The following is a 25,576-nucleotide window of genomic DNA, read 5'->3' as shown; positions in this document are numbered from 1 at the left end:
CAGGACTCTGCAGCCCAGTGCTTCAGGTCTGCTTTCAAATCTGTTTCCAGCTAGGAAAATGCAAAAGGCAGATGTGCCCTGAGGCTCGGCTAGTCTGCTCCATTCACTGAGGTTACTGCAAAGCCTGCTTTAGTGACACTATCTTTACAATGAGGTTTTTGCTCCCAAGTCAAACCTTGACAGCCTGGCAGTGCTTCCAGAAGTGCTGGGTTTAGCTCGCCTGATTCCTGAAGCTTAGTCCCGTTGAGGCTCCTCTGTAGCCCAGTAACCCCCAGAAGCTGTGAGTGCTTTGTTGTCTAATGGTGACTCTTATTTTTGCATTCTATTTTTTAATCCTGACCTGCACTGTTAGCAAAAGAGACTATAGGGGAGCTAATTCATTTGAGAAGCTAGAATGCCTTGCCTTGTTACTCGATTTTCACCAAGCTCTTGGGGCTGAAGCTCACCTTGCAGCCTTTGCAGTCAGCCAGGAGTCCTGGCCTGACCTAAGTACAAAGCCCACTGAACGGTGTAAATTGGTACTGCAGGTTCCTAACTGTCTGCAACCACAGCTCAGTGATTACTGCACCTGATTTAATATGTAACTGTGACATGTAAAACTAGACAAAGGTAGAACAGCACCTTCATTTCTGAATGCTCTGCTTCTCCAGATGCATGATGGCACGTGCACTGCTGTAAATGTTTCTGGCATGGCCTTTGTTTTACAAACAGGACTCTTGCCTGAAGGTCCCTGCGTGGTAAAGTGGACCTGTCTGTCTCCAGTAGCTTCACCATGCAACCAGTGAGAAGTGCAAGGGTGTGTATGAAATGGGGTTTTCAGTGGTAACTCATGCAGGGAGACAGAGAGAGCGAGCAGGACTTTCAGAGCAGGGAAGGAAGTTTAAACACAGCCAGCTCCTGAAGAACAAGTCCAGTGGGCAGACTGTGATGCCTGGAGCAGTTTGTCCCTGATAAATTGTACTTGAATCATACAGAAATCGGCTTTCTATTTTTTTTTTTTAACTGCATTGCACTAAAAGGGGAGTAATAGAAGACCCCAAGAGTTTTATTTCTCTGGTGTATATAATGACAAATGCGGTGTAAAATCAGCTGAAAAGCTGATGTGAAGAACTCCTGTTCCTGCAGCATGTGCTGTGCCAGCTGGAGTGACCAGGCAGCACTGCAGGCATGGCTTGGGCCCCCCATGCAGCCAGGGAACAGCTCACTGGTAGTGATGGATTTTGCTGCTCTGTGTGTCACAGCTGAGCTGTAAGAGCCAGCCTCAAACCTGGGTGAATCACCAGTAGGCTCTGAATGGGTTTGTACATGTTTATGCAATGTCCAAATTTAGCTACAGCTCAGTATCTCGGATACTGGCATTTACAAGAAGAAGCTGAATAGTTAAAGTTACTGTCCCAAGTGTTTCTCCTTTAACAGCCCCATTCATCTTTGCTGCATGTGTCTTGGTCATAGTCCAGCTAACACATGTAGCCACCTCTTGCCATTTGGGCAGGGTTTGACTCTCTCCTCCTTTCAATCCTTCCCTTCTGTATGATCTTTGGCTGGGTTCCTTCTGTTAATCATGGCTGGAAACAAGCAGGGTTTCACCTGCAGGTCTGGCAGTGCTGCAAAGCAGTTGCAAGCCACATTTATCCTTACAACAAAGAATGTGATCTCTCCCTTCCTGCTGGCTGAAAATGAAGCAAGCTCTGGACAGCATGGACAGACTGAAACACACAGCGCTGCAACACGGAGAGAGATGTCCCAGAACACTTTTTGTATGTGACAGCTTGCACTGCAGCTCAGCAGCCATCACTGCTACCTTTCCTACACCTCCTATGAGCCAGAATTCCTGCAGACACTTGTGATGCAGCCTTAGTATGAACTTGCCCTTGGGTTGTTAGCCTTTAGCAACTATGGCCTGGGTCACCAAGGGCTTTAGGCACATTAAGTGCCTTTGTGGATCTGAGCCAAAGACATTTCAAGGCAAAATAAAAACAGAACACCTCCCTTTCCCCTCTCCAAAAAAAAAAAGCTCTGAAGGTATCTATAAAAATGTGAAGTTAAAATGGCAGAGGAATTTCTGTAGCGAGCACAGCTGTAGCTATTCAGCTTTCATTCCTTACTGCTCTTATGTACATAGGATGATGTGTTTTCCTCGTGTTGCTCAGATTTTGTATTTGCAGTAAGTGTTATTTACATACAGAATGCTTAATTTACCACCTACACAACCTGGCTCAGCCTCTGCCCCATCATTTCTTGCTGTGTTGTGTTCACACATGTGTCATATGAGGCCGCCCTGTACTCCAAGACAGGCCCAATCTTGGAGCACTGGCAGGGATGCACAGAGGTGGAAGGAGCTGCTTCCCAGAGGACTGGCTGCTGTTCAGAACAGGGGAGCAGTAGTTTCCTTTCCCCCGTGTCTGGTGTGGACAGCCTTGCCTTGCCTGCCAGCACGAGGTGCTAGACTTGTCTGAAACGGGTCGACTGAAAAGCACAGCTACCATGGTGATGCTTCCAAAGATCATGTAGTACAGTAAGCACAACAGAAACACCAGTCTCAAGATGCTGAGGAATCCCTGCCCTAATCCCTGGTACAGGTTTGACAGTGATGAATCAGAAATTGTAGCTGTAAAAACCAGGCTGTTTGTATCCCCACATCACAAGCATATAATATTACAGATTAGTTCAGCCATCTTCAGATACCCCAAGAACAGCCTAAAGAAATGAAGCTGAAGTCAACACAGGCTTCTTAACATTTATTAATTAATCTACCAATTCTAATGCTAATTAATGTCACACTTGGCTGCAGCACAGGAAGAAACCTACCAGCCATGATGAATATTTGGCAGCCTTGTAGGTACAAAAAAAGCCAGCAACACAGCTGGGAGGGTACACAGAAAGCACATCCACATGTGATACAGATCCTTCATCCTTCATCCTCTTCATCAGCCAGTAAGATGTTTATGAGCTGCTCCTCAGACACTGTTAGTTCCTGACAGGCTCCCATGGCCCGACTGAGGTAGACAGCAAGTATATGTTTGCACTGCAAATAATAGCAAATAATAGCACAGCCAAGTTAACAGCAGGAGCTACACAGGAATGTCAGTGCTCTATCTGGTAGCTACAAAAATCCATCCTGGTCTAATGAAGTGCTCTCCCCTCCCAGGAACGTGGTTCTCTCTTGGCACACCAAGCCCCGGCACAGGCTGGTGCTCCAGTTGGCTCTGGTCAGTTCTGCCATCAGGATAACATAATACAGGGATCTGACACACAACAAAGTGTTACTGGCCTCTGATGTCCTCCCCACAATTGCAGATCAATTGGTTACCCTGAGCCCTTCCTCACTGGCACCAGGTGAACACCAGCCACACCCCATGTGGCAGTCCCATTAGCAGCAGTAGCCCTCATTCCAAGCGAGCAGAGATTATTCATCTCTGGAAAGTCAGAGCAGTAAGGCCTAAGTAAGAACAAAAACCCTCTCTAGCCCTTGTAAAGCTGAGCTCCACCCAAATACCATGACTCCCAGTGGGCAGATGATGCAGTGGGTCAGGCAGAGCCTGCATGGCCAACTCAACACTCATGCATTTACTCCTTGGAAACTTCAGGCTGCTCAGGTTCAATATGCAGAGCACAGCTTCTCTCCTGCTCCCTGTCTCAGCCCCAAGTTAAGGCAGACAACTTACCAGAAGGCTCTCACTCTTCTGCAATACACTGAACCCAAAAGCAGGACATGTGCAGAAGTGGCAGGAACTATAGCAGGTGTAGAGTTTGCCTGAGCTCCCAAGAACCTGAAACAAAGGCAGATGGAGGGGGTGAAGTCAGAGGCAGCATTCACTTTTAATTTCCCTAAGTCTCAGCCTGTGTCTGGACTGATGTCCCTTTTACAATGATTCACTGCATGCAGCTGGCAAGTGGGTGTCACAACACGAAAGCTGTCACAACACAATCCATCTAATCTTGAAGCTCCTCCGCTTTCTCTCCACCCCTCTCCCTACAGGCGAGGAGTGCTCCCATACTTGCAGCAGACCTCAGACTCCAGTGACTTCCCTGCTGCTAAGAGATCAGGAAAAGTGCAATGACACCAAGCACAGAGCCCCCTCCCCTGATCTCCCATAGCACAGCGAGCTGCCAGCCCCTCCAGGATAGATGAACATGATGAAAACTCTTGTCACAGAAAACCCATTTGAGAATCCACCACAGGCCTGGGAGTGGAAAGAGAGCAGCAGTGAGCACTTGCAGTGAAGCCTTTTCTAACCAGCTCCAGTGGCTGATGGCTGCAAAAGCTCTTGCTGTTCTGCCCCCAAAGCAGCTGCAGCTATTGGAATCTAGTTTTGTCTGAATAAACAAAGTTAAGTCTCCAGAGAAGAAGCCTCTCTGCTCCATCTCTGGTTTGGGAACAGCACTGCCTCCTTTTCCCACATGCTGTTCCTCTGCGAGGCTGGTACTGAGGCATATTCCCTCTGCACCATGGGCACAGGATGTGGGATATCAGGTGTGGGAACCATTCATTTCCAGCATGGAGAGGCTGACGGGCAAGCTGTGAGCTGCTGGAGCTGACTGCGTGATATAGGAAAGCCAACGTATGGATTATTTCTCTTTTGGTTTCCTCAAGACTGGGAAATAGATTTTAGAAAGCTACTTTGAGATCCAGCTGCTTTCCCCACTCCTATTGCAAGGGAAGGGTCTGCAGGAGCAGGACACACAGACTTTCAAGCAGAAACTTGACTCAATAGCATAGACTTCACTAATGCTTTGAGGCCTAAACTGAGTGCACTTCATGGCTAAGACACAATTACCACAGAGTATTTGCCATGATGTGTCTCTTATCTGCCACAGAAAGTGCTTTGAGTCTGCTCCGTGGCCCCGACAGCTGGCACTAACTCTTCCTGGATATTACAGAAAACAATGGAGATTTACATGGGTGGAATCACCAGCAGTGCCCTCCTCTGCAGACAAACCCTGGTCCTCTGCAGACAAACCCTGGGCTCTGGTGGCACAAGACAGTCCTCTCCCACACCAGGCTCTAGATTCTGATTGGGTTTGTGGCACAAATACACCTAAATCCAAAGAGAAACACAAAGAATTGAAAAGACAGTGGAGCTCTGCAGAATGCTGCTCCCCTCCAGGACACCCCTGGCACTCCTAAGTCCCTACTGAGGAACATCACCCACCCTGGTCCAGAGCTGCACATGCAAGGGGTGCCTTCCCCTGTCCCCAGGAGCTCTCTCTGCACTCCTTGCCTGACAGGTAACATTCACAAGTTTAAGCTCTCCCACAGCAGCACCTATGCCTCCTAATCCCCCTTACTCCCAGCAGAATCAGGACACAAGACTCACATTCCCATTTCAGAGTAAACCATTTTGTTTTCAGTTTGGCCTTTAACCCTGCACCCTCCTTATACTCCAGGCTGAGTTTGTTTCACTTGTGATAAGTTTGTTTTTCTCTAGGCCCTTTGATTGTTTTTTCCAAGATGAAGGATTCCGATGGTGCCTTTCCTTCAGAAGTGTTTTGCTTGAGGAGTGGGGGCGAGACACAGACATTGCCAGATTTGGCCTGAGTTTAGTGTTTCCCCGTACTGACCTAGATGGCAAGAATGCATATTTCTGTGTAATAAGGCAGACTAAAATCCAAAGACCACGAGAAAAAGGTGCCTCTGCTTCTGGCCAGCTGCAGCCAAGGCAGGCGCAGGGGTGCTCTCTTGGACCTGAGATGCTGTGAGATTTCTTTCCCCTTCCCTCCTTCCAAACCTGGCAGCTGCTGGCTGCACAGTGAGGAAAGATCACCTTGGTGGTGGTGTCCCTGCCAATGTGTGAGGACACAAGAGACCAGCTGTGACAGCAGTTGCTAGGTGGTACACAGAGCTAGGCAGCACTACAGCCTGTGCCAGGACCTGGTGCTGAAATCTTTCACAGCAGGGCAGGCTGCCATACAGCTCTAGGAAATTAATTTAAAAAGACATAAAACAGCAGAACCCGATAAAAGTGCAGGATGTGAGCAGTGCAAGTGACACTTAGCAGGAGGGCTAAAGCACTGCCTCTCCTCCTCCTAACTGGCTTCGCTCTCACAGCATTTCTGCAGCTCAGGCAGAGCTAATAGGTGCCCAGCTGCTGCCTGCTCACCACTTGACAGCTCCACCATCAGCCACATCCACCATCTCTGCAGCAGGTAAGAATTATTTATCCCTGACCTGGAGTTACAAGGGTTAGCTTTAGTCTGCAGCATGGGCAGGTGTCATACAAACCCTTCTGGGATAATTAACAACTCTGAGCTAACATCAGCACTTGAATACCCCATCAGTATTCATCGGTGCTACTCTTACGTAGCAAAGGCATTAATGCCCAAGCATTAAATGACAAATCATAGGTTTCATTTGACTGATGGCTCTTTCTTCTCCCATCTCAGTTCCTGAGGGCAAGAGCTGCTTACACTACAGGCTGCAGGCCTAGGGCCTGTCTGAGCAGAGCCACCTTCCCATGAAGCAACAGTACCTAAGACGTACTGGATGATATGGAGCACAAACAGCATTTTAACCTGTGAAGTGTCAACATCTCAGGTTTGACTGTGACAACCCAAAGGAGTTTCACAGTAGGACCAGCCTCATGCCACCAACAAGAAGAGTTCTCCAGATCCAGCTGCAAGTGAGAGCACCACCTCACATTCCAGCTCAACCACACCTGGGTGCAAACAGCAGATTTGCAAACACTTTCTGGGGAATGAGTGAAAGGGATGACTGTGCGTGTGTCCAGGCAGCTACGGATGCCCCTCTCTCCCTACTGCACTGGGCATGCTTCCCTGCAGAGGGAGAAGTGCACACAGCTGGGATACACATCTGCACCACACACACACATAATGAAGAACCAGGGACACTACCCAGCTACTCTTCAGTGCAGAATCCCACTCACTGTTTCAGTTTCTAGAGCCCCAGATTGCGTTCGTGTCACTGCTCCAGCCTGTGGCCTCAGGGGAGGCTCTGCTCTTTGTTTCTGCATCTCAGACACATGTGCTGAGGAAGAATTTCGCAATGGGACCAGCCTGACACCCCCAGAGAAAATATCTCTTCGTATTCCTCTGTTAATGAACTCATCAGCAGAGCCTTAATCAGAAATCAAGCTCCACTAGAGAGGAATGATGCTCAGAAGCACTCGTGCACCTGCAGGCAGGGACTGCTTCCTGTAGGCTGCCTGTCATCTGGGAGGACACAGGCACAGACCTTGGGTGATGCAGTGGGGCTGCTCACATCATATCCACCAGCTACCAAGTGTGCTCAAGGCTGACCTTTTCCTACATTAACTCCTGGTGATCAGCCCTGACCTACCTGTCCAGGGGCTCCTTCTCTGCTGTAGCACATGAAGTGTTCAGCAGCAACCCTGCCCTGCCCAGAAGAGGGTGTCATGGCTGCAGCCAGCACATCAAAGCTCTCTTGCATGCTTCTCTGAACTCTTCCATGTTTCATGAGGCTTCTACATCTAAGAGATGTATATTAAGCCTCTTCAGATGCAGGTAACTTTGCCATGCTGCAAAATGCCGTAAGCATGTGAGCACACATTTAGGCTCCCTGGAAAGACCAGAAGCTCTAAGCAGTCCCTCTCATCCTTCAAACAAAAGGGTGCTAAGTGAAGGCTGTGTATCCCAGCCTGCAAAGCTCTGCAAGGAGAATGTGACTATTCTCTGCCTATTGGCATATTGAGCTGAGCAACAGTAAAAAAGGAAAGGCCTTTAAGCATTGAATAATGAGGCAGCTGCTATCTCAGGGTCCTGGTAGCAGAGCTTCTTAGGCTTTACCAAACACCCACAGGCAAGCCCTCAACTAAAATCAAAGGCTGTGTTCTTGGGCCCTGTGTATTTATGAATCATGCCTCTCTGGAGGGGGTAATGTCCTCTCCAAAGCCCCAGAAGTGATAAAGGCTCTATGTACAAAACAAGCAATGCAAGCTCTGAACATGTGAAAAACGTTTGTGTCATTACCCAGGCCTGGCTTTATAGCTCTTCTCTTACTCTAGATGACCCCAAAGCATCTCAGTACATCCAGGGAAGGAGGGAAGGCCCTTTGCAGGGAGGATATTTGGAAATATTCCTCTTCATTGCTACAACACTGAACAAAGAGATCACTGGTGTGTGGAAAAAGCACAGCACCAGGTTCAGTAGTGGAGGGGGTTGTGCTGTCTGAGGGGGTTAGTAGTGCTAAATAGTAGGATTTGGGTGCTTCTTTACCAAAATCTTATAAGCATAGGATCCCACTGCTTTAGCTAGGGTGCAGCACACAGCGTCTCTCTGATTCTGACCTGCTGTGGTCTCACTGGTGCTGAGGCACAGTAGATCAAGAAATTGTGCATACAACAGAAAAGTCAGAAAGAAGTGCCAATGGCTCCTCACCTAATGAGCCTCAGCTCCATCTCCAATCCTGTGCTGTAAGAAGTTTGATCTTTAGGGCTAAGGTGAGGTCTTCTCCCTAAAATGCCATTTTATGAAGATGTTTCTGTGATTCACAGACTTGGCAACAGTGAATTAGTATGAAACCCACGGATTTGGCCTGCACTGCTTCCTCCAAGGCAGCAAGGATCCTGTTGCCAAGCAGAGGTCAAGAGTGTTCAGGACACTGTGGATCTGGAGTGCAACAGGGAAAGAAATGCAGTGATGGCAGATAACACTCCATTGCGTAGTTTGTCAAGAGGAAGGACTGCCTTTGCTGGGTGGGATGGAAGTAATAAAGCAAAATTAGCAATTCCTGGAAAACTTCCTCTGACCATGAAACCCACAAACATGTAAAAAATTGTCTTTGACTGGCTGGGAGCCACAAAGAAAATGGTAATGTACAAGGCTGTTCTAATTCATGGCTAATGCTTTCCAGTATCACTTTAGGAGTTTGTAAAACACTGATATTCTCTCTGTGTTTATCCAAGTGCTCTTCCACATACTGCAAGTTAGTAAAATATTGGCTCATATGTCAACTGGAAACCCCCAGAAAGTGAGACTGAAGAGGAGTAGGTACCTGGTATGCAGTCCTTCCACTGGGGGATGTGACTCGGGTGACAGAACGCTGATCCACCAGATCCAAAGCTGGGACAGCACATGGGCCAAATATGAACTTCAGCCTGAAAGAGAAAGTGTTTCTAGTAGGGTCACACCACAAAAGGAGATCACTTGGCTTAGCCTTATCATAGGAGATAGCCCTATGGTGTCCAGAAAGCCTGTAGCCAAAGGTTCCCATGACTTCCCAAAACCCCACCAGTTACAGCTCCATTGATTGTGCTACTAAGCAATTAAGAGCATTTGTCATTCTCAGCTCTGCTTCGTTTCACTAAGTGACCATTAATCCCTGCCCTGTCCCTCCGAGGACACCCCAGGACTCAGTTCTTAAGGACAGCCTCTATCCTGCGGGCTATGCAGACCTGGGCTTTGATATTCTTAAGATAACTTTCAAATTTCCAAGCTGCTCCTAAACAGTCCCACATTTCTTTGCAAAATCCCACTCAGATTTAATTACATGACATTTAAAAGATTTTTCTTACACAGGACATTACATCTTGTGTGTTTCTTCTTCAGTCCTATGACCCAAACACTATTCTGGCTGTCTGCTGCACAAACAGGGCATGAAGTGATTCCTGTCCTGAGCTAAAATGAAACAAAGTGCATCAGAGACACAGAAGTGAGTCTTTAGTCAGTCTCTATGACTGTGACACAGCGTTAGCCATGTAGGCAAGGAGATATCTTTGAGCAGCATTTCTGGCTTGACAGTCACTTTAGAGATCACTCATTACTGAAAAGGGAGGGTAGGTGAAATAAGAGCCACAGGTTGTCCTTACAGTGATCTGAGCAGCCTTTTTGTTAGTATTCCCATAGTTCTTCCGATGCAAATTCGGTGCAGACAGAGCACTGGAGATTTACAAATTTATCAAACAGTGAATCTAGACTCTAAAACTGGAAACTCTGCTTCTGCCCAGCACTCTAAATACACCAGGTCTTCTTTAAGGGAAACTGTACCTCTGGCAGCAAAAGCAAGACATGCTGGAAAAGAGAAGATGTAGGAAGGAAATCCTAGGGGATGCACAGTGCTGGGGTTAGAGGCAACAGGCAGTGTCACACACCCAGCCCAGTTAACCCTGTTGCAGTAAACTGTCACATGAGGACAATGAGCATAAACAGGGGTTTTAGTGGGGGCAGCATCAGGTAAATGAGCACATGGAGCCAGACTCACTAATTTTAAGGGGAAAAGGGGCTTGTTCTCTGGGACACCTTAATTGTACATACAGGCTGTCCTGGATGAGTTGCCCTGGGTGAGATTATTGATCAGTTGGTCTTGAATCCCACCTCCAGCCATGGCCCACACATTGTACTTTACAGCAAAGACAGAGCAAGGATGATACGTAGCTCCTTGAGCAACAGGAAATGTAGCAGCAGGGCTCCTTCCTCATCCCAGGGAAACTGGTTTAAACCCCAGGGAACAAATGAATCATTTTGTAGTGATTGCATCTCCTCTATCACAACTAAGTTCTAAATTATTCTTTCTCTACCCACCAAACTGCATCAATAGAAAGCTAAAGACCATCAGGGAAATACTTAAGACACTCCACTGCACATGACGCCACTGGATAGTGGTAGTTTTACATCTGTAATCCAGCTTCCAGCAGGGCTCAGAGACAGCAAATTTATCTCAGATAAAACCCAGGGACAGCACATCCCTTACATCACTACATCCTCCCTAAATCCGCTTTCCTTTTCCTTTCCTTCCAAGCAGGGCACATCACCATGCAGGGATGCACTACTGCACAGGCTTCATGGATCAGAGGGTGCCTGGGGTGGAGTAGAGACAAGGCTGGCCAGGTTTGCTCAGGTGTATGTTTGCTTCCTGCAAAACATTGCCTTTACACAACTATCTCCTCAGCCTTGGTGCTGCACATCCTGGCAAGGAGTTCTTTATATCCTGCTGGTGCTGTTGCAAGTTTCTATGATAAGCTCTATGTCAAATATGGACATTGGTACCTGTAGCCTATTGTCCAGACAGCCCATAGACTTAAAAGTTATTCTAGACTTGTATACCCAGCTGGTCTGAATGTGTCCCAAAGAGCTCAGGGGCAACTCAGTTAACTTTACAGACCTTTTATCCACTGAGAAAAATCTGTGTAGTTGAGATTAGTTACAAGGATAAACAACAAGAAAATCAGCAGTGATGAAAAGATAGCACAAAACATAAGCAAGAGAACAAAAGAAATCAGAGGAATGTTTCCAACTCCAGTGAAGACACAAAGAGCTAAGGCAGAGCCCTGGCGTCTCAGCAGCATGGCTGACCTATGTGTCTGAGTCAATCTCATTGATAACAAGCCAAGGAGACAGACTTATTCCAGGAAGACCAAACTTCAGTTGCACAAACTCAAGGCAATAAGGATTGGCTTCATCTGAGGACTGAGAGGAGGTGGGTGGGGGAACACTCAATGTAAGACATTCCTTAATGATTAGGTTTGGACTACAAGGCGGCTGAGTTTAATGAGTTTCAGTAACTCTTCCAAATTTAGGGAATTCTTTTTTCATATACATAATTTTATCAGTCTAACAGGAAATAAATAAGGGAATGCCCAAAGGAAATTCAAAGACTTCAGAGATTTGGAAAACATTCAGAAATTAAATCAGAATTACTTCTGAGCTGCTGGTCATGGGGGATGGAAATCTGACTGCCAAGAGTTACCACCCAACTGCTATTAAACTTAACATGGGAATTTCTTTCCTCCTTTTTTCTTTTATGACAAGAAGGAAACAAAAAGTTAAGAGAGTTGTCAAATATAATCCTACCCTTCAAAGGCCATTGTGGTCCTAGAAGAGGAAGCCAACATGCATACCTTTCACAAGTGTTATGTTAGGTAACTTTAGACTCAAAGATAGTAAGGCCTGAAGGATTCTTGGTGATCTCTCCTGGCTCAATTATAGGCAGGCAGGAACACAAAGTTAAAGATGAATCTGAAAAGCCTTTCTTACTGTGATAGTGCCTTTTCTCTACCTTCAGTACCAATTAGTGAGGGTCTACAGAAGTTGTGAACCTTGGTTCTCTTAGGAGACTGCTTGGAAATGACTGAAATATTCCCAAGCTTTAATCAACACCAGGGTGACGAAGCTGACCTGAAACCTCTTCTAAACAGAAGAAAACTCTCAGGGTAATCTTCAGTTAACAATTCTCTTGTGCAGAGAGATGATATGTACACTTCTCCCTTTCTATCACACATGCCCATGACTCAGATGGAAGAAGGGATCTCAGGATGTTGCTGTGCTCACAGTGATATGAACACAGTGGAGATGCAGCACTCCAACAGCATGAATCACTCTGAAACACAGTCCACTCTCACAGAAAACTCATCCCAGATGTGAGGGTGGACTCAGAGCTCAGGTTAAACATTCCATGTTTCTGCATGTTTAATCCACCCGAATTAAAGCAAGTCATTACAGGAGATTCAGCAATATAGAGAATTTCATGAATCTCTGGAAAAATCCTTGAGATTGTCTCTTTGGACCTTCATTTCCACTACTACATAGCAACTCTGCATGAGAAACACGTACTGGTCAACACAGGAAAAAAACAGTGGTATTATGAGAGCAGATTATCAACTGCCCTTTAGCAGGACACCTGGGATAAGAGCTGAAGCAAAGGATACTCACCCCAGCAGCAGGTCATCAGGGACTGCAACAAAAAGAAAAAGAAATATGATTTTGCTGAACTTCCCCACTGTGACAGACATCAATATCACAGGCAGGCTGGGATCTCCCTAATGTGCCCCACCATGAGGCCACACAGGACTGCACTACTCTAGCCATCCTCTCCAGCCATCAAAAAACAACAAGGAGCAGCAAAATGATCAGTTATGGTAGTACTAAAGCATGTATCAAGTACAGCAATCAGAACCACAGGGATTAATTTTCAAAAGAAATGCAGAATCCCAAATCTACCCACTTTTGTAATACCCGACTTTTAAAAGCATGCAAGAAAGGCATAGGGCCTCAACATCTTACTCTGCTGCTTTAAGAAGTTGGTTAAATATATATATATATTAGTTTCCCTGAAACTCTCTTGGCATGAGTTGAGAACTCTGGCATCAAGTCTTTAAAAATGTTGTTCTTTTCTCAGCACAGTCTTGCAGGGCGCCACTAGTTTATAGCTTTTAATACAGCCACAGAAACACAATGTCTTCACTTATTGGAACTTCTTGTTAAGATGGAAAGTTACACTTAGGAAAATTTGTTTGTTGCCGTTTAGGCTCTGATCACCCTGATCAATCTGACCCTTCTGTTTTCACTAACAGGACACAGTGTACTGCGTCTCTGTATTCCAGTGGAAGATTGGGACTTCTGACTTTAAAATCCTCTGTTCCAACAATTCAAGGTATTCTCTATGATTTAAGCTTTTGGTTTGACTTTACCAGCTTTATTCTAATTTAATACCCCAAAATGACTGATCGGTTTGTTTCTGCAGTTATGCCTCAGTGCACTATTTTGCTTTAAGGAGAAGTATACCTTAAAATAATGTTGGCCTTTTTTTTTCCCCCTCCTAGTTTACAACAGGATTTATAAAGCTCTTCTAAAAATTTACATGCAGATTTTGGATCTACTCTAACCTGACAGGAGCCATACTGCAAGCATGTCAAAAAGGTGTCAATGTGGTCACTCTGCCAGTTTAGACATTAAATCTCTGCTCATTCCCCACTCACATGTAGTGCTCAGACCTCTCTGAACATTTATTTGCTTGGGTTTAGTGCATTTAAAAACACTCCCTTCCTTAGGAAGAGCCATTCTGCACTACTTATCATGCAAACATAAAGAGTAATATTCTTTCAGCACAGATGACAGAACTACTTTAGTAATCCGAAGTGCAATGAAGGTAATTGTTCTTATCTACCTGTCCGAATTGGCCAAGATCTAACTGCTGGTTTCCGCTTGCTTCATTCAAGCAACGGTAAAGTTGTTCTCTGCCCTTGCTCACTAACACCACACCCTCTGCCGGTCAGTCATGAAACATCGTTTATATGAAGGTTTCCCTTTCAACTCTCGTTTTGAAATTAGCGAGTCTATAAAAACAGCAGGACATAGGCACAACAAAATGCCTGCCTAGAAATATGTAAAGCATCACCCCTTGAATGCAACCACTTGCACTATAAACTCGAAGCAAACAATATCTTGAATGTAAGTACCACATTCAAAAACATGTCCAAACTGGTCTGATTTACAAAAGGGCCTGACTTCGAGAAGGGGGCTACTCCTCATTATCTGTGCTTCAAACCCCTTTGTGTTGTCTTCACACCGGGACAACTGGAAACACCCAATATAACCTGCTGCTCCTGAAGGTGAAGGCCACCCAGTAGGCTGGAGATGGGAACCAGGGGATGCCAACAGTCCTCACTGCTCACTGATGGTTATGACTGGCCCACCGCCTGCTGGGATGGTTCTGGGTTTTATTTACGTACCGTGTGAGGTCTCCTTAAAAGCCTTTTTGATCTCTCTCAAAAGCTCTTCTGCTACTGCGGGCAGGGTACTGTCCATCTTGTCAGCAGGGTGCTGTCCATCTTGTTGGCTCTGGCCTTCTGACTGGAAGGAAGCAGTGGGAATCATTACACTGCAAATACCATAGACCTGGACAGGTTAACTGGGCACCACTACATCCCAACCCTGCAATGAGGCCAAAAGCATCTCCACCACCATTTGAAACATGTTTTTCACACGTTCTCAGAACAAAGGGTTTCTCCACAACAGAAGGGTGTTTCTCAGACCCCCCCACGTGTGAACACACCCCGTGGAAGCGGACGGGGGGACACAGCTGGCAACAGGGAGAGGCCCTGGCCCGGGCCGCCCCGGCTGCTGCCCGCTGATCTTTCACAGAAGGGCCGGGAGCCTGCAGGCCCCAGCAGCGGGAGTCCAGCCAGCACCGCCACTCCCCGCCGCGCTTCCCGGGGGCTCTCTCGTTACGGCGGAGCCGCGTCGGAGCTATTTGGAGCGGCCGGTCCTGCGACAGCGGCCCTGGGGCCGGGCCTACCTGTACCTCCGCCGCCATGAAGCCGCGTCTCCATAGCAACAGGCGCCCTTTGCCCCACGTGACGCTGAGGCGTGCATCACGTGGCGAGTGGGAGTTCTTAAAGGGCCCGGGCCGGGATGATGCTGGCGGCAGCGCTGCCGCGAGCCCTCAGTCGCTTGTCCGCCCGGCGCTACCCCGCGGGGCTCCGGCCACCCCGGGCCGCCTGGCGCGCCGGGGAGCAGGGCAGCGGCAGGACGGGGTTTGAGCGGCGGCGATGGGCCCGGCCGGTCGGAGGTGCTCTGGGCTTCCTGGGAGGTGAGGCAGGCCTCGGGCTGCGGGCCGCGGCGGTGTGTGGCCGGGTGGCGGTCACCTTCGGCCCGCAGCCTTCTCCCTTTTCCCCAGGGACGCTGAGGAGGACGGCGAGGACGCCGTTATCCTCCTGCTGAAGAGAGCCAAGGTGAGGCGCCGTCCCCTGCAGGGCCGCGGCCATGGCGGGTGTTAGCTCAGCGGGGACCCTGGCCCGTGAGCTGTCCCCCCCCGGCTTTGCGCTGTGTCTCCGCAGCTCAGCGTCATGAAGGGTGAGCTGGGAGAGGCCGAGAAGCTTCTGCACGAAGCCCTGCGGCTGTCGCACCAGTCGGATAACAGGAAAGCCATTATCTACACCTACAGCATGGTGAGGCTCGGGGGGCTGGCAGGGACCACCGTGTGTAGTGTCTGGTTCACGTTGGAAGGTGCTGTGGGGTGCTGAGTTCCCTTCGGGGTGTAGTTCTGAGGCCGTGATGGAGCTGTAGATAGAAGGAAAAGCAGTTGTACTTAGGCAAGTCTCTGCAGTCTTTGTGGAGCTTCAGCACTCTCTGTCTCTTCCAGATGGCAAACGTGGCCTTCATGCAGGGACAGCTGGATAATGTGAGTAACTCTGGTTTTTACCTCTGAATTTTGAGGCTGACATCTTGTGCAGGCGCTGAGTTGTGAGGCAGAGGCCTCCCAGTAAAAAGCAGAGTGATCTGCCTTGGAACTGCAGTGCTGTAGAGCATGTTCTGCCAAGAAAAATGCTTTTGCAGATAGTTTCTGAGCTCCAGCATGGTGCTGAAGGAAAGGAATACTTCTCACTGTCAAATGCCGCAGTGAAGCATATTAGATGACTGTCCCAAGATGAACCTTGGAAAGCCCTGAAGGCACAAAAACGTGGTATACTCATTGCTGATGTAGCAGTCCTAAAGTAGAAACTGAAGAGACCTGCTAGTTGTTAGTATGTTGGACTCTGGTTAGCTTTTCACTTCTACCTAATATTGATGTACAATGTAAATGCCACAAACTGTAAGACAGGTTTTTCCCAGTAGTCTGCCTTTGTAAAGGGTAGAGATCTTTCAAGTGCCATCATTCCCCAGTGTTCTCTTCAAAATTCTCATTTCAGGCAGAAAAGCTCTACAAAGCAAGTATGAGCTATATGCTCTCAGGGGACACGAAAGAGGTATGTTCTTCTGATAAAGGCTTTCAGCTGGAAGTTTTAACAGTAGTGCATGTCTCTTTGGTCTATTTCTTGTGCTGTAATACCTCCTGCTGGAAATCTGCAATACTAGCTATGAGCTTGCTGGCTTCTCAGGAATTTCCTTTAATGGATGGTAGCTCTGGAGAGAAAAGGATGAGGATTTTTAAGGTCTAAACTTGTACTCTGACAAAGTAATGTTTCTACTGGGGAGATGCAAGAAGAATAACAGTTGCATTGTGTGTCCTTCTGGCAGGATGACAATGCAATCCTTGAGATGTCCCTCAAGCTGGCCAGTATCTATGCTGCTCAGAAACAGTGAGTTCCTTGCTAAAGGCATCTTTTGCTTTCATCTCAGCTTCAGAGTGACAGTGGTACCAGAGAATAGAGAGCCTGAGGAAGCTTTGATGTGACAAGATGGCATCAGCATAAAGGTTCCCGCAGGCATGGTATTTGCCTACTCACAGTCTGTAGCTATGTAGTTACATGCAGTCATGTAGCAGGGTTTGCTGCAGATTGCTGTTAGGACCTGCCCAGCTTAGGGCAGAAGTAGCCAGAGAAACATCACTTAAAAGCCTTCTTTCCTGTGAGGTGTGGATTTGAAGCAGTTGGTGGCTGGAAACTTGTAGTTTTGTTTTTCAGCGGTGCATTGGCCATGGGTTGCCTTAGCTGACCTTGTTTGGGGGGAAGAGGGGCCCTTTCCACCTCTGCACAGAGGGCAAAAAGGGTCCTGTGAAGGGGAAAAGTTGTCTTGCAGGCCCTGTAGAATGAGGGATTGAAGGTGTTCACATGCGTCCCTTCAGGGATTGAAGGAGCTTTGCTTTGCTTTGCTCAGTTGCTGCACTTTGCAGGCACAAATTAGCCCTGGCTGGCTATGAGTTCTGCATCCTGACCTTAGAGGAGAAGATTGCCAAGCAGAAGGACTTGCCTGAGGATGTCTTACCAGGTAGGACTGCCTTGTCTGCCAAAGGCTTCTCATTATCTTTTCTCCATTTCCCTCACATTGATGTTTCTTTCCATATTGTCTAAGTACCATCTTCATGTCAATCCATTGTCTTCACACTGCATGAGTTTCCTGCTCTTGTAGGATGGAGACTCATGCTTGATCTTGTAGAAGTGATCACTTCCACTCCTCTCTATTTGCAGCTGAAGAAAAGGCCAATACCCGTCTCTTGCTTGGGATGAGCCTAGACTCCTATGCTCGCTATCTCCTAAACATTAACCAGCTCCCAGCGGCCCAAAAAATGTATGAGAAGGCTCTGCAGATATCAAAAGATGTTCAGGGAGAGACTCATGCACAGGTGACTTGTATAATGGACTACCAGGGAAAGAAACCTAAGCTACCAGGGAATGAGGCAGCCTTAAAAGCAGTTTTGCTGGTATCAGCCATACATAGCACTAAATTGGGATCTGCTTTCTTGCCAGGAAGAATGAGCATACAGCATTTTAATAGAGAAATACAAGACACTTTCTTACTGAAAGCTTCTCTGGGAAATACTGCTTTTACTAGTGTGATGGGAGTACGATGGTGGTGCTTGTGATGCCCCAGCCCTCTACACAGGTCTTGCTCTGAGGTTTCCTTTTCTGTCCTGATGCAGACTGTAGTCCTGATGAGCGACTTGGCGACTGTACTGGATGCCCAGGGTCACCACGATGAGGCATACTCCTATGTGAAAAGAGCAGCAGAGCTGGCAAAGGAAACTCAACACCCTGAGGAGCACATGGTGTTGAACAACCTGGCAGCAATTCTGATGCACAAAGGTAGGTAGATAAATGTCTGGCTTCTGTCACTGTGCTTGTGCTGACTGCAGACACCTGCATTGTAGGATCAAAATATAGTGTTATTTTTGTGTTGCTATTTGTAGTTTAAGCAGCAGGTCTGCTGACTTTGTGTAGCAACCTGTGTGGTGTTCAAATAGAATTCAGCTGCTGAAGGATCCTGTCCAAGATAAATGCAGTACTGGTGCATCTGACTCAAAAGGTTGCCAAGAGATCTTGTTTCCCTTGTCCTGTACATGCAGTAACTGGTTCCAGAGGAAGAGAAGACATGCTGGAGACTTGTTTCTAAGAAATTTTAATGCTGAAGCAGCACTTTGTTCCATCATCATTGCTGTTGTCTTGCTCTCATAATTGGCACCCAGTGCTGGATGTTTTGTGAATCTCCCTAGTTCTTGATGTGTTCCAGTAGTCTTTGCTTGTTCTTTGGGACTTCGAAAATGCCTCTTTTTCCTCTTGATACAGAGGACTTTCTGCAAGCAAAACAAGTGTACAAAGAAGCTCTCAAGCAGGCACAGCAGAAGGGAGATGTTGCTTCTGTTCAGCATATCCAGGAAGAACTAGCTGAGCTGGCTAAGAGGAGAAAGGGCTCCAAGTAAGCTTGGCCACAGGGTCCAACCATGAGGTGGCCAACAGCAGCAAGGGCTGGTCAGTACAAACAGCCCTGGTGCAATGCTCCAGGGGAACAGCAAGGAGTTTAAGGACTACATAACAAGAAGGGCTGCTATTACCCAACAAGTTAGCCTAAAATAAAGTTGTGAAATCCTAACTGTGTAGATCTGTGGTGTAGTCTATGGTTAGTGAGCTACTATGCAAGTGATTTAACTTGGTCTGGACTGGGAGCAAAGCACAAGTGTAGCCTGTTATTAACTTATATTACTTAAAGAGCATTTGCTACTCCAGACTATTCACAGAGGTATTTAGTTTCAAACCATGGCTCTACTAAAGTTAAGTCATGAAGAAGAACAGGCAGGAATTGTCTCACTCTACATGCTGGCTACCACAGCAAGGTGTGCTTGTGTCAGTGCTGCAATTCAGTGTTTATTAACTTCAGTAGAGCATTTCCTAGGCTATACCTGTACTATGACAGAGCTGTACCTCCAGGTCCTTTTCAACCAGGTTGCCTAAAGATCAAATGTTTTTCTTCAAAGCATTTAGCATCCAAAGATAGAACATGTGCTCTGTTAGGAGGGGTCAGACTATGTTATCTGGCAGAGCTGTTGTCAGAAATGAATCACTCTGCCACCTTACACCAGTCAAGAGCACAGTGAGTGCCAAAGCTGGCCTCCTCTCCTGGATAGGTCAGTGCTAGAATGGTGAGGCTCCTGGTGGAAAAGGTGGTATGTACAAACCATCAGGTCTGTGAACTGCACCGTGACTCTAGAATGAACAGCCCGCTCATACAACAGAATGTTTCAGTTCTGTCCTGCAGGGACGCCTAATGTTAAAGGAGAATTAAACCAGAAGATAGCAAATCTGTGTTTAGCTAGGATGGAATAACAGAACTATTACTAAACAAGCATTAATTTAATGGCTCATTTGTAAAAACTTCAGCTGGTTGATACAACCCTTAATGTTAATTGCATTATCATTAGTTTACTTACAGTAGCATTAGTGGCTTCAGCTCTGTTTAACTTTGAGCTAAGAGGCAGCACGCAGGTTTTCCAGAGCAGATGTTCATTGAAGCTGGAAGAACTTAAGTCACATGTACAGCTTTGTTCTCAGCAAGCTAGGAAGTAAAAATACAGCTGTTACAGGCATGCTTGTACTAACAGAAAGGCTCTGACACAGTAGTACCAAAGTTCTGGGTTCTATTTTTGAAGTGGCAGACCTTAGCCACTCCAGCAGTATCAATTGGGAACCCTGCAGCACCCCCTAAGGGAAGTGGTTTTTGCCTGTTCTCATAACTTGATGCTGTAAAACAAGAGGGAGACACAGGAAAGGCAAATGGAGAACTGATCCCCTTTATTGATTGGTCTGAATCCAGAAGTCACTGTCTACTGAAGACATTGTGTGGAAAAAAATAAAGTTGTTTTATGATGCATGGGTTTTTCAAGTCTTAAATGATTTCATATCAGAATCACGAAACATACCAAGATGAAGCATTGTGAAAGCGCTGATCAGAAATCAGTTAAAAATTTGTAGTAAACTACACTTTGTAAACATGACTTACAAACACCTTCCTGTTTGAAACAGGGCAGATGTCATTCCATACTTGAAGATTACTGGAATTGTGGTAAACCCTAACTTAGGCTCTGGAGAGGTTTTTACACTGGAGAAGTTAGAACTTGGATAACAAACAAAAAAGCAGCAACATTTTATGTGCAAATGCCACTCAAGCTGTATCTTAGGAGAAAGTGACTATCCTACTTTGGGAATCTTGCTGCTGCAGCAGCAATAACATGAAGCTTTGCAATGAACATGCTATACTTACAGTTAGCAAAGACATTTGTCTGTACATGCCTCTTTCACATTGTATTTGTTACACTAGGAAAGCGACAACGAGTGAGTTTTAGAATGGAACTGAACTCTCCATTCCAAATTTAGACCTACAAAAAGGGCAGAGCAACTTGTGTTCCAGTATCTGCTGCTGTGGGAACAGAAAAGTTAAAATAAGAGCACAGGTCTACAAACAAGATGAAGAGTTCACTGTTAAGCTAGAAGGATAAAGGATGGGAGGGTGAGAAAAGTCTTTCTTAGAGAAAGACTGGAAGGAGACTTAAGACTGCCAACTGATCTACTCTGATGAGTGTTTAAATAGAGCAGCAAAATCTGTATTTGCAACACAGCGTCAAGTTTCCAAATGAGTTCCTCTGGATCTTTCCCCCACTTTCCTCCCATGTACTCAAAGTGAATTTGTATTGATAAGTAGTTCTGTACTTGCTGTTTGTAACTGGACCTTACAGTCCTTCTGCAAGATGTAGAACTTCCACAGCTGCATTCACCTTCCATACAACATGTCACAAATACAGGGTTAAATTAAAAATAATCCAACTGGAAAATAACTTCAAGGCAAAGACTCTGTTCATGGATGAGATGCAAAAGCAGTCTGGAATCTGACAGATGGTGCCACCCCCCAGCTCAGTGCTATCTGTAAATCAGTCCTTCTACCCCAGAAGATTCAAATTCACTTCCTGAGGTCAGTGCAGCAAAAAATAAGATGCTTTTGAAGATGGATGTCAGGACACCCTGTGGTATCACTAACCAGATGCATGTGTACATGAGCTACAAGCATATCATAGCAGGCATTGATAGATGAGTGATTAAGGAGACTCTCCTAGTACCATGTACAATTTAAAAATCACCCTAACAAGTATTGCACACTTTAGGAGTTAAGTCAAGCATCCGTAAGGACTTCAACCAAAAGCTTGCTTACAGGGCCAGGGATGGGGATGCAGACTTTAAAATAATTATTACATAAAGATTTTAAAATCAGCCTGGAGGAAGGTAAAAATCACAGTACCTATTTCAAACCGGTTGTAACAGAAGCCAAGTAGTTGACTCATGTGTTGCTCACTTATTCTATAAAAGCATTTTGTTTTATTTAAACTTGGGATGTAGAGGTTTTTCTTCTTAAAGGATTTATCAACCCACCCAGAGCCTCTGTTCAGATAAGCCATTTGCTGTGGTGAAATATGACAGTAAAATTTAGTAGCCTGTCTTGACTGCATACAATGCAGAAACAGAAAACACTTAAGATAGGCTTTTGGGGCACAGTTAAAATTCCCAGTGTGCAGAAGTGAGGTATGCCTCCAGAAGCTGTTCTTTGTTTTTCTTTTATATCCTTTAAAAAATGAACCATAACATACCCATGCAATAACAGTTCTGCAGTGTTGCTAAATAAAACCAACTGCACCAAAAAATTTACAATGTGGCAGAATTTAAAATTCAAAGAAATATATCATCTTATTCCAGCGAACCGGCCTATGGTAATGTACAGAATTCAGTAAGGGGTCAGTCTTAAAAAATCAACATTTTCACAAGAGCTTGATCACCACTGAGAAAGTGTGTCTAGGGAAAAAAAATGATATAAAAGCACAATGCCTGCAAGAAGTGGCCTGGCATTAACTGGGCAATGACGCTAGGCTGGTTGGGAGGCTAGGTTAGGGTTAGGCTAGGCTGGAAGGGAGGCTAGGGTTATGAAGAGTACTCTACACTGGAGAAAATGCTTAAAAAACAAAAAAAATTACAAAATGACCCCCAAAGTTTAGGCAATGATTTGAACATAAGTACACCAGATACTATAGCAAGGGAAAAAACACTGCAAAAAGTACTCTCTATTTACAGAAGAATGATTTAAAGACATTAAGGTTTTCTTTACAAATAGATGTAGAACAGGAATAGTCCACATTTTTTAAAAACTCTTTACATATTTATCTTTAGTAAGTCAACCTTCTTGTTAACAATCCTCCAACACATGGCCTGTGCAGAAGGCATTTAACGGACTCTCCAATTCTTCATTGTGTGGCCCTTGCTCTCTTGGAAAGTCTCTATGGGCACAAGTCAAAAATAGATTTCTTGTTTTGACCCGCAAATAAAAAACAAAAAGAATCTGCATAGTTCAGTCATCACTGTCAGACAGAGTCTCATATTGTGCTGAAAGCAGTGGTGCAGGCTCTCGCTCCCATATCCTGTTCTGTTGGTGAGTGGTTGCTTGGCTCATGGACGGTGGGGCACACGCAATGGATGTTGGCGGTGTACTGCTGAGCATCCTCATCGTCAACGGGTTGTAAGGAAACTGTGTTGAACCTGAATAAAACAGAGTTTCTCTGAGTCAAAACCATAAGCTGTTCCAAGAGACCCATATCTGAAAGACAGTCTGGGTTTGGTTGTGACAAGTCGCAGCAAATCTGTTATTTCTGAAATTCCTCATATGCTGTAAGCTCCTGACCAATGCAGGAAAGAAACCCATTTCTCACCTGTTGATGAAGGCCTATCTTCCCAGGCCCATACTGGAGTCTGCCTGTGGTAGTCCCCTTCTGAATGTACAGATGAGACAGAAGAAGGTCTTTCGGTTCCCAAATACCCCTGTCCAGGAATTGGAGATTTTGACTTCCTATTATTTGACTTGTTGATGAGCTTCTGCTTGCCCCCTCCTGGAAACAGAAAGGACAGATTTTAAAAAGATGTTACACTGGAATTTAGCCTCTGTTTGTTTCTATAAACTACCATGTACCAAAAACCAGGTGTTTCACACTGGTGCCTTCTGGAATGCTGATTTGCCTCCATTAGTGATCTAGTCTTCTAACACAGTGTTGCTAGAAAATCCCTATTCTTATCACAACAAAGTTATAGTTCCATGTTTAGGAAGGGAGAAGTTTTCAGTTCAAGCTCCTGCTGGCACATGTTCCTTACAGGTGAACATCAAACCACTGACATGCTTCAGGTATCTAATACATCCTGTTATCTCTTCTGTATTTCATCACTGTAGTCATTCTCCAAGAAATACTGGATAATGCTCCTGAACTCTCCAGCACCACTGTGAAAGCCAGGACCACCAAAGGGAATGGAAACACCATCTCCGCTTTCCAGACGAAACCCACTGATTTTCAGTGACACCATGTTTATTCAAACTCTTAATTTTTATTTAAGTCCATGAAATATTTAGGAGTTGCAATGACCCACCTGAATTTGGTGATGGGTTAGCTTCCTCCCTACGCGTCTCATTACTTGCTGATGCTGCAGCACTGGAACTGCCAGGTACTACCGCAATAGACTGTGTCATTACAACTCCATGCTCCTCGCTCTTGTCATCAAAGTTTCCCATCAATGCTTTCCTAATAATGTCTTCCAGACCCAGATTACTGGCAGGATCTGCAAAGGAATGACCCCTAGAACTGACTGCACCTGGGAGATAAAAGAAAACATACAGGGAAAGGTGGGAGGGGAGGCAAAAAACGTATCTCGGAGAAATTACAATGGGATTTGGGAAAAGGTTTGAGAGAGGCAGAAAGGTGGGGGGGGGGGGGGGGGGGAGAATTTTTTAAGCACAAAGCTACATACACCAAAGCAGCTCACAGTGGCTACAAGTTAGGCATGCCAGCGAACACTGAAGAGCTACGTCAGTAGTACCACTGAATGTCAGAATCCTTGCAAGATGGTAAATCTTACTGTGTTTTGTGAGTTGAGTTTTTTTTACATAGCAAAGGAAGCTGAGCATGCTGATTGTGATAGCATATTAAGTAAAATCCGCAGCTATGATTCAGTTGTAAGACAAAAGACCAGAAGAATGCTTCTCTCATTAATAATCCATACTAATTTGGCTTATGAATTGTGATACGTGGCAATTTTTTATTGCAGAAGCTTCTCTTCCATCTAAATTAATGCAGATCAGTACTTTTCCATTTAGAAGACAGAGGCACTGTACCAGAAGGGGCAGTGACTGGCCAAAATCACATGAAGTCAATCTGTGTTACAACTCAAGATTCAGATAGAGCAGCTCTTCTCTCCCACCTTTCCATTCAATTCTCTGCCTCACTTTCCTCTTTAACACAGTAAAAGTACAGGTTATATTTAATTTCCTCATCTCATAAAAAGTTGAGGGGGTTTCTAATGTATTCATCACAGGAAAAAACAAAAATCAGGAAGTATTTTAAATACCCCAGTTTATAAAGTAAATTGCATTTGATAAAAGAAGCTCAACTATACTATATTTAAATTCTATTTAAGTGAGATGCTAACCAATTTCTCTGTGTCAGATTTGCAGAGCATACATAAATAAATCACTCCTGCTTAAGTTCCCATTTAAATATTCTCTGAAGCTTCCTTTGGTCATTTTGCTTTTCCCTACAATACAGGAAACAAGTTTTCATGTAGGGTATTACCTTTTACATTTTCATCATCTTCCTCATTTACGGGAGTCCCCAAAGCATACAGATGAAAGATGTGACATGGATTTACCTTTTCTGAACCATATGTTGTTTTTTCTTTACTGACTTACCTGAGGTAGTGACTGCTGGCAAATTAAATATTTCAGTCCCTGGCTGAGCAGTTGCTGCAATTCAAACACAATATTTCATTGAGTTTCTCAGTAGTGGCAGTCATGGTAAGTAATTGTTTCTAGTCCTAATGCACAAGGTGTAACTACTTTTGAACTATTTTCAATGTTCACTTTTCCTTTCTCAGTCTTCTAGGATGAATGTACACCTATGTCTTCTCAGGAAAATGATCTATACCAGCGTAAAAGTATGATCATGGCTGTTACTTCAGAAAGTAACGTGACTGAAATTTCACAATCTAAATGCTTTAAAATGCAAAGCTGCATTTGATTTGCTAAACTTGAATTTTAAACATTACCTGTATGATGACCAATTTGAGAATAAAGTTTTTAAACCGTAACACGGAAT

At 45.4% G+C, this 25,576-nt stretch overlaps 3 protein-coding genes across 14 annotated transcripts in view; 1 reads left to right on the top strand and 2 right to left on the bottom strand.

Annotated features, from left to right (window-relative positions):
* Nucleotides 1-2,724: 2,724 nt before the first annotated feature.
* Nucleotides 2,725-14,502, bottom strand: ZSWIM7 (zinc finger SWIM-type containing 7). 2 transcript variants are annotated; one of them, XM_062622382.1, is made up of 5 exons: nt 14,424-14,502; nt 12,625-12,646; nt 8,972-9,074; nt 3,666-3,770; nt 2,725-3,025 (listed from the first exon to the last, which is right to left on the bottom strand). In XM_062622382.1, the coding sequence occupies exons 1-5, from the start codon at nt 14,497-14,499 to the stop codon at nt 2,909-2,911; spliced, it is 423 nt and encodes a 140-aa protein (XP_062478366.1). In that variant the 5' UTR covers nt 14,500-14,502; the 3' UTR covers nt 2,725-2,908. The 2 variants fall into 2 exon arrangements, with proteins under 2 accessions (XP_062478366.1, XP_062478367.1); XM_062622383.1 differs by lacking the exons at nt 12,625-12,646; nt 14,424-14,502 and adding an exon at nt 9,786-10,296.
* Nucleotides 14,503-15,091: 589 nt separating this feature from the next.
* Nucleotides 15,092-25,378, top strand: TTC19 (tetratricopeptide repeat domain 19). Of its 3 annotated transcripts, none has more exons than XM_062622376.1 (10): nt 15,092-15,283; nt 15,352-15,425; nt 15,531-15,641; nt 15,836-15,874; nt 16,383-16,439; nt 16,711-16,772; nt 17,306-17,400; nt 17,601-17,755; nt 18,053-18,215; nt 18,696-18,999. In XM_062622376.1, the coding sequence occupies exons 1-10, from the start codon at nt 15,106-15,108 to the stop codon at nt 18,827-18,829; spliced, it is 1,068 nt and encodes a 355-aa protein (XP_062478360.1). In that variant the 5' UTR covers nt 15,092-15,105; the 3' UTR covers nt 18,830-18,999. The 3 variants fall into 3 exon arrangements, with proteins under 3 accessions (XP_062478360.1, XP_062478361.1, XP_062478362.1); XM_062622377.1 differs by lacking the exon at nt 18,696-18,999 and adding an exon at nt 25,356-25,378 and having other exon boundaries at nt 15,097-15,283; XM_062622378.1 differs by lacking the exon at nt 18,696-18,999 and adding an exon at nt 18,320-18,689 and having other exon boundaries at nt 15,097-15,283.
* The window catches only part of NCOR1 (nuclear receptor corepressor 1), a 65,822-nt gene continuing 61,983 nt past the window's right edge, over nt 21,738-25,576 (bottom strand). For 8 of the 9 annotated variants that reach the window (XM_062622366.1, XM_062622365.1, XM_062622370.1 and 5 more), the window contains 4 exons: nt 25,171-25,224; nt 23,856-24,077; nt 23,150-23,326; nt 21,738-22,979 (listed from right to left, as the gene is read on the bottom strand). In XM_062622366.1, coding sequence (XP_062478350.1) covers nt 22,792-22,979; nt 23,150-23,326; nt 23,856-24,077; nt 25,171-25,224 — 641 coding nt within the window. In that variant the 3' untranslated portion in view covers nt 21,738-22,791. The remainder of the gene's footprint in view (nt 22,980-23,149; nt 23,327-23,855; nt 24,078-25,170; nt 25,225-25,576) is intronic. The other variant, XM_062622369.1, reaches the window with a different exon arrangement.

This window comes from Pezoporus occidentalis, unplaced genomic scaffold (genome assembly GCF_034315485.1).
Source record: "Pezoporus occidentalis ecotype Australia unplaced genomic scaffold, CSIRO_AGI_Poc_V1 ctg241, whole genome shotgun sequence".
In the NCBI taxonomy this organism is placed as follows: Eukaryota; Metazoa; Chordata; class Aves; order Psittaciformes; family Psittacidae; genus Pezoporus; species Pezoporus occidentalis.
Note: the sequence above shows the minus strand (reverse complement) of the source record. Positions and strands in the feature narration are given on the sequence as shown.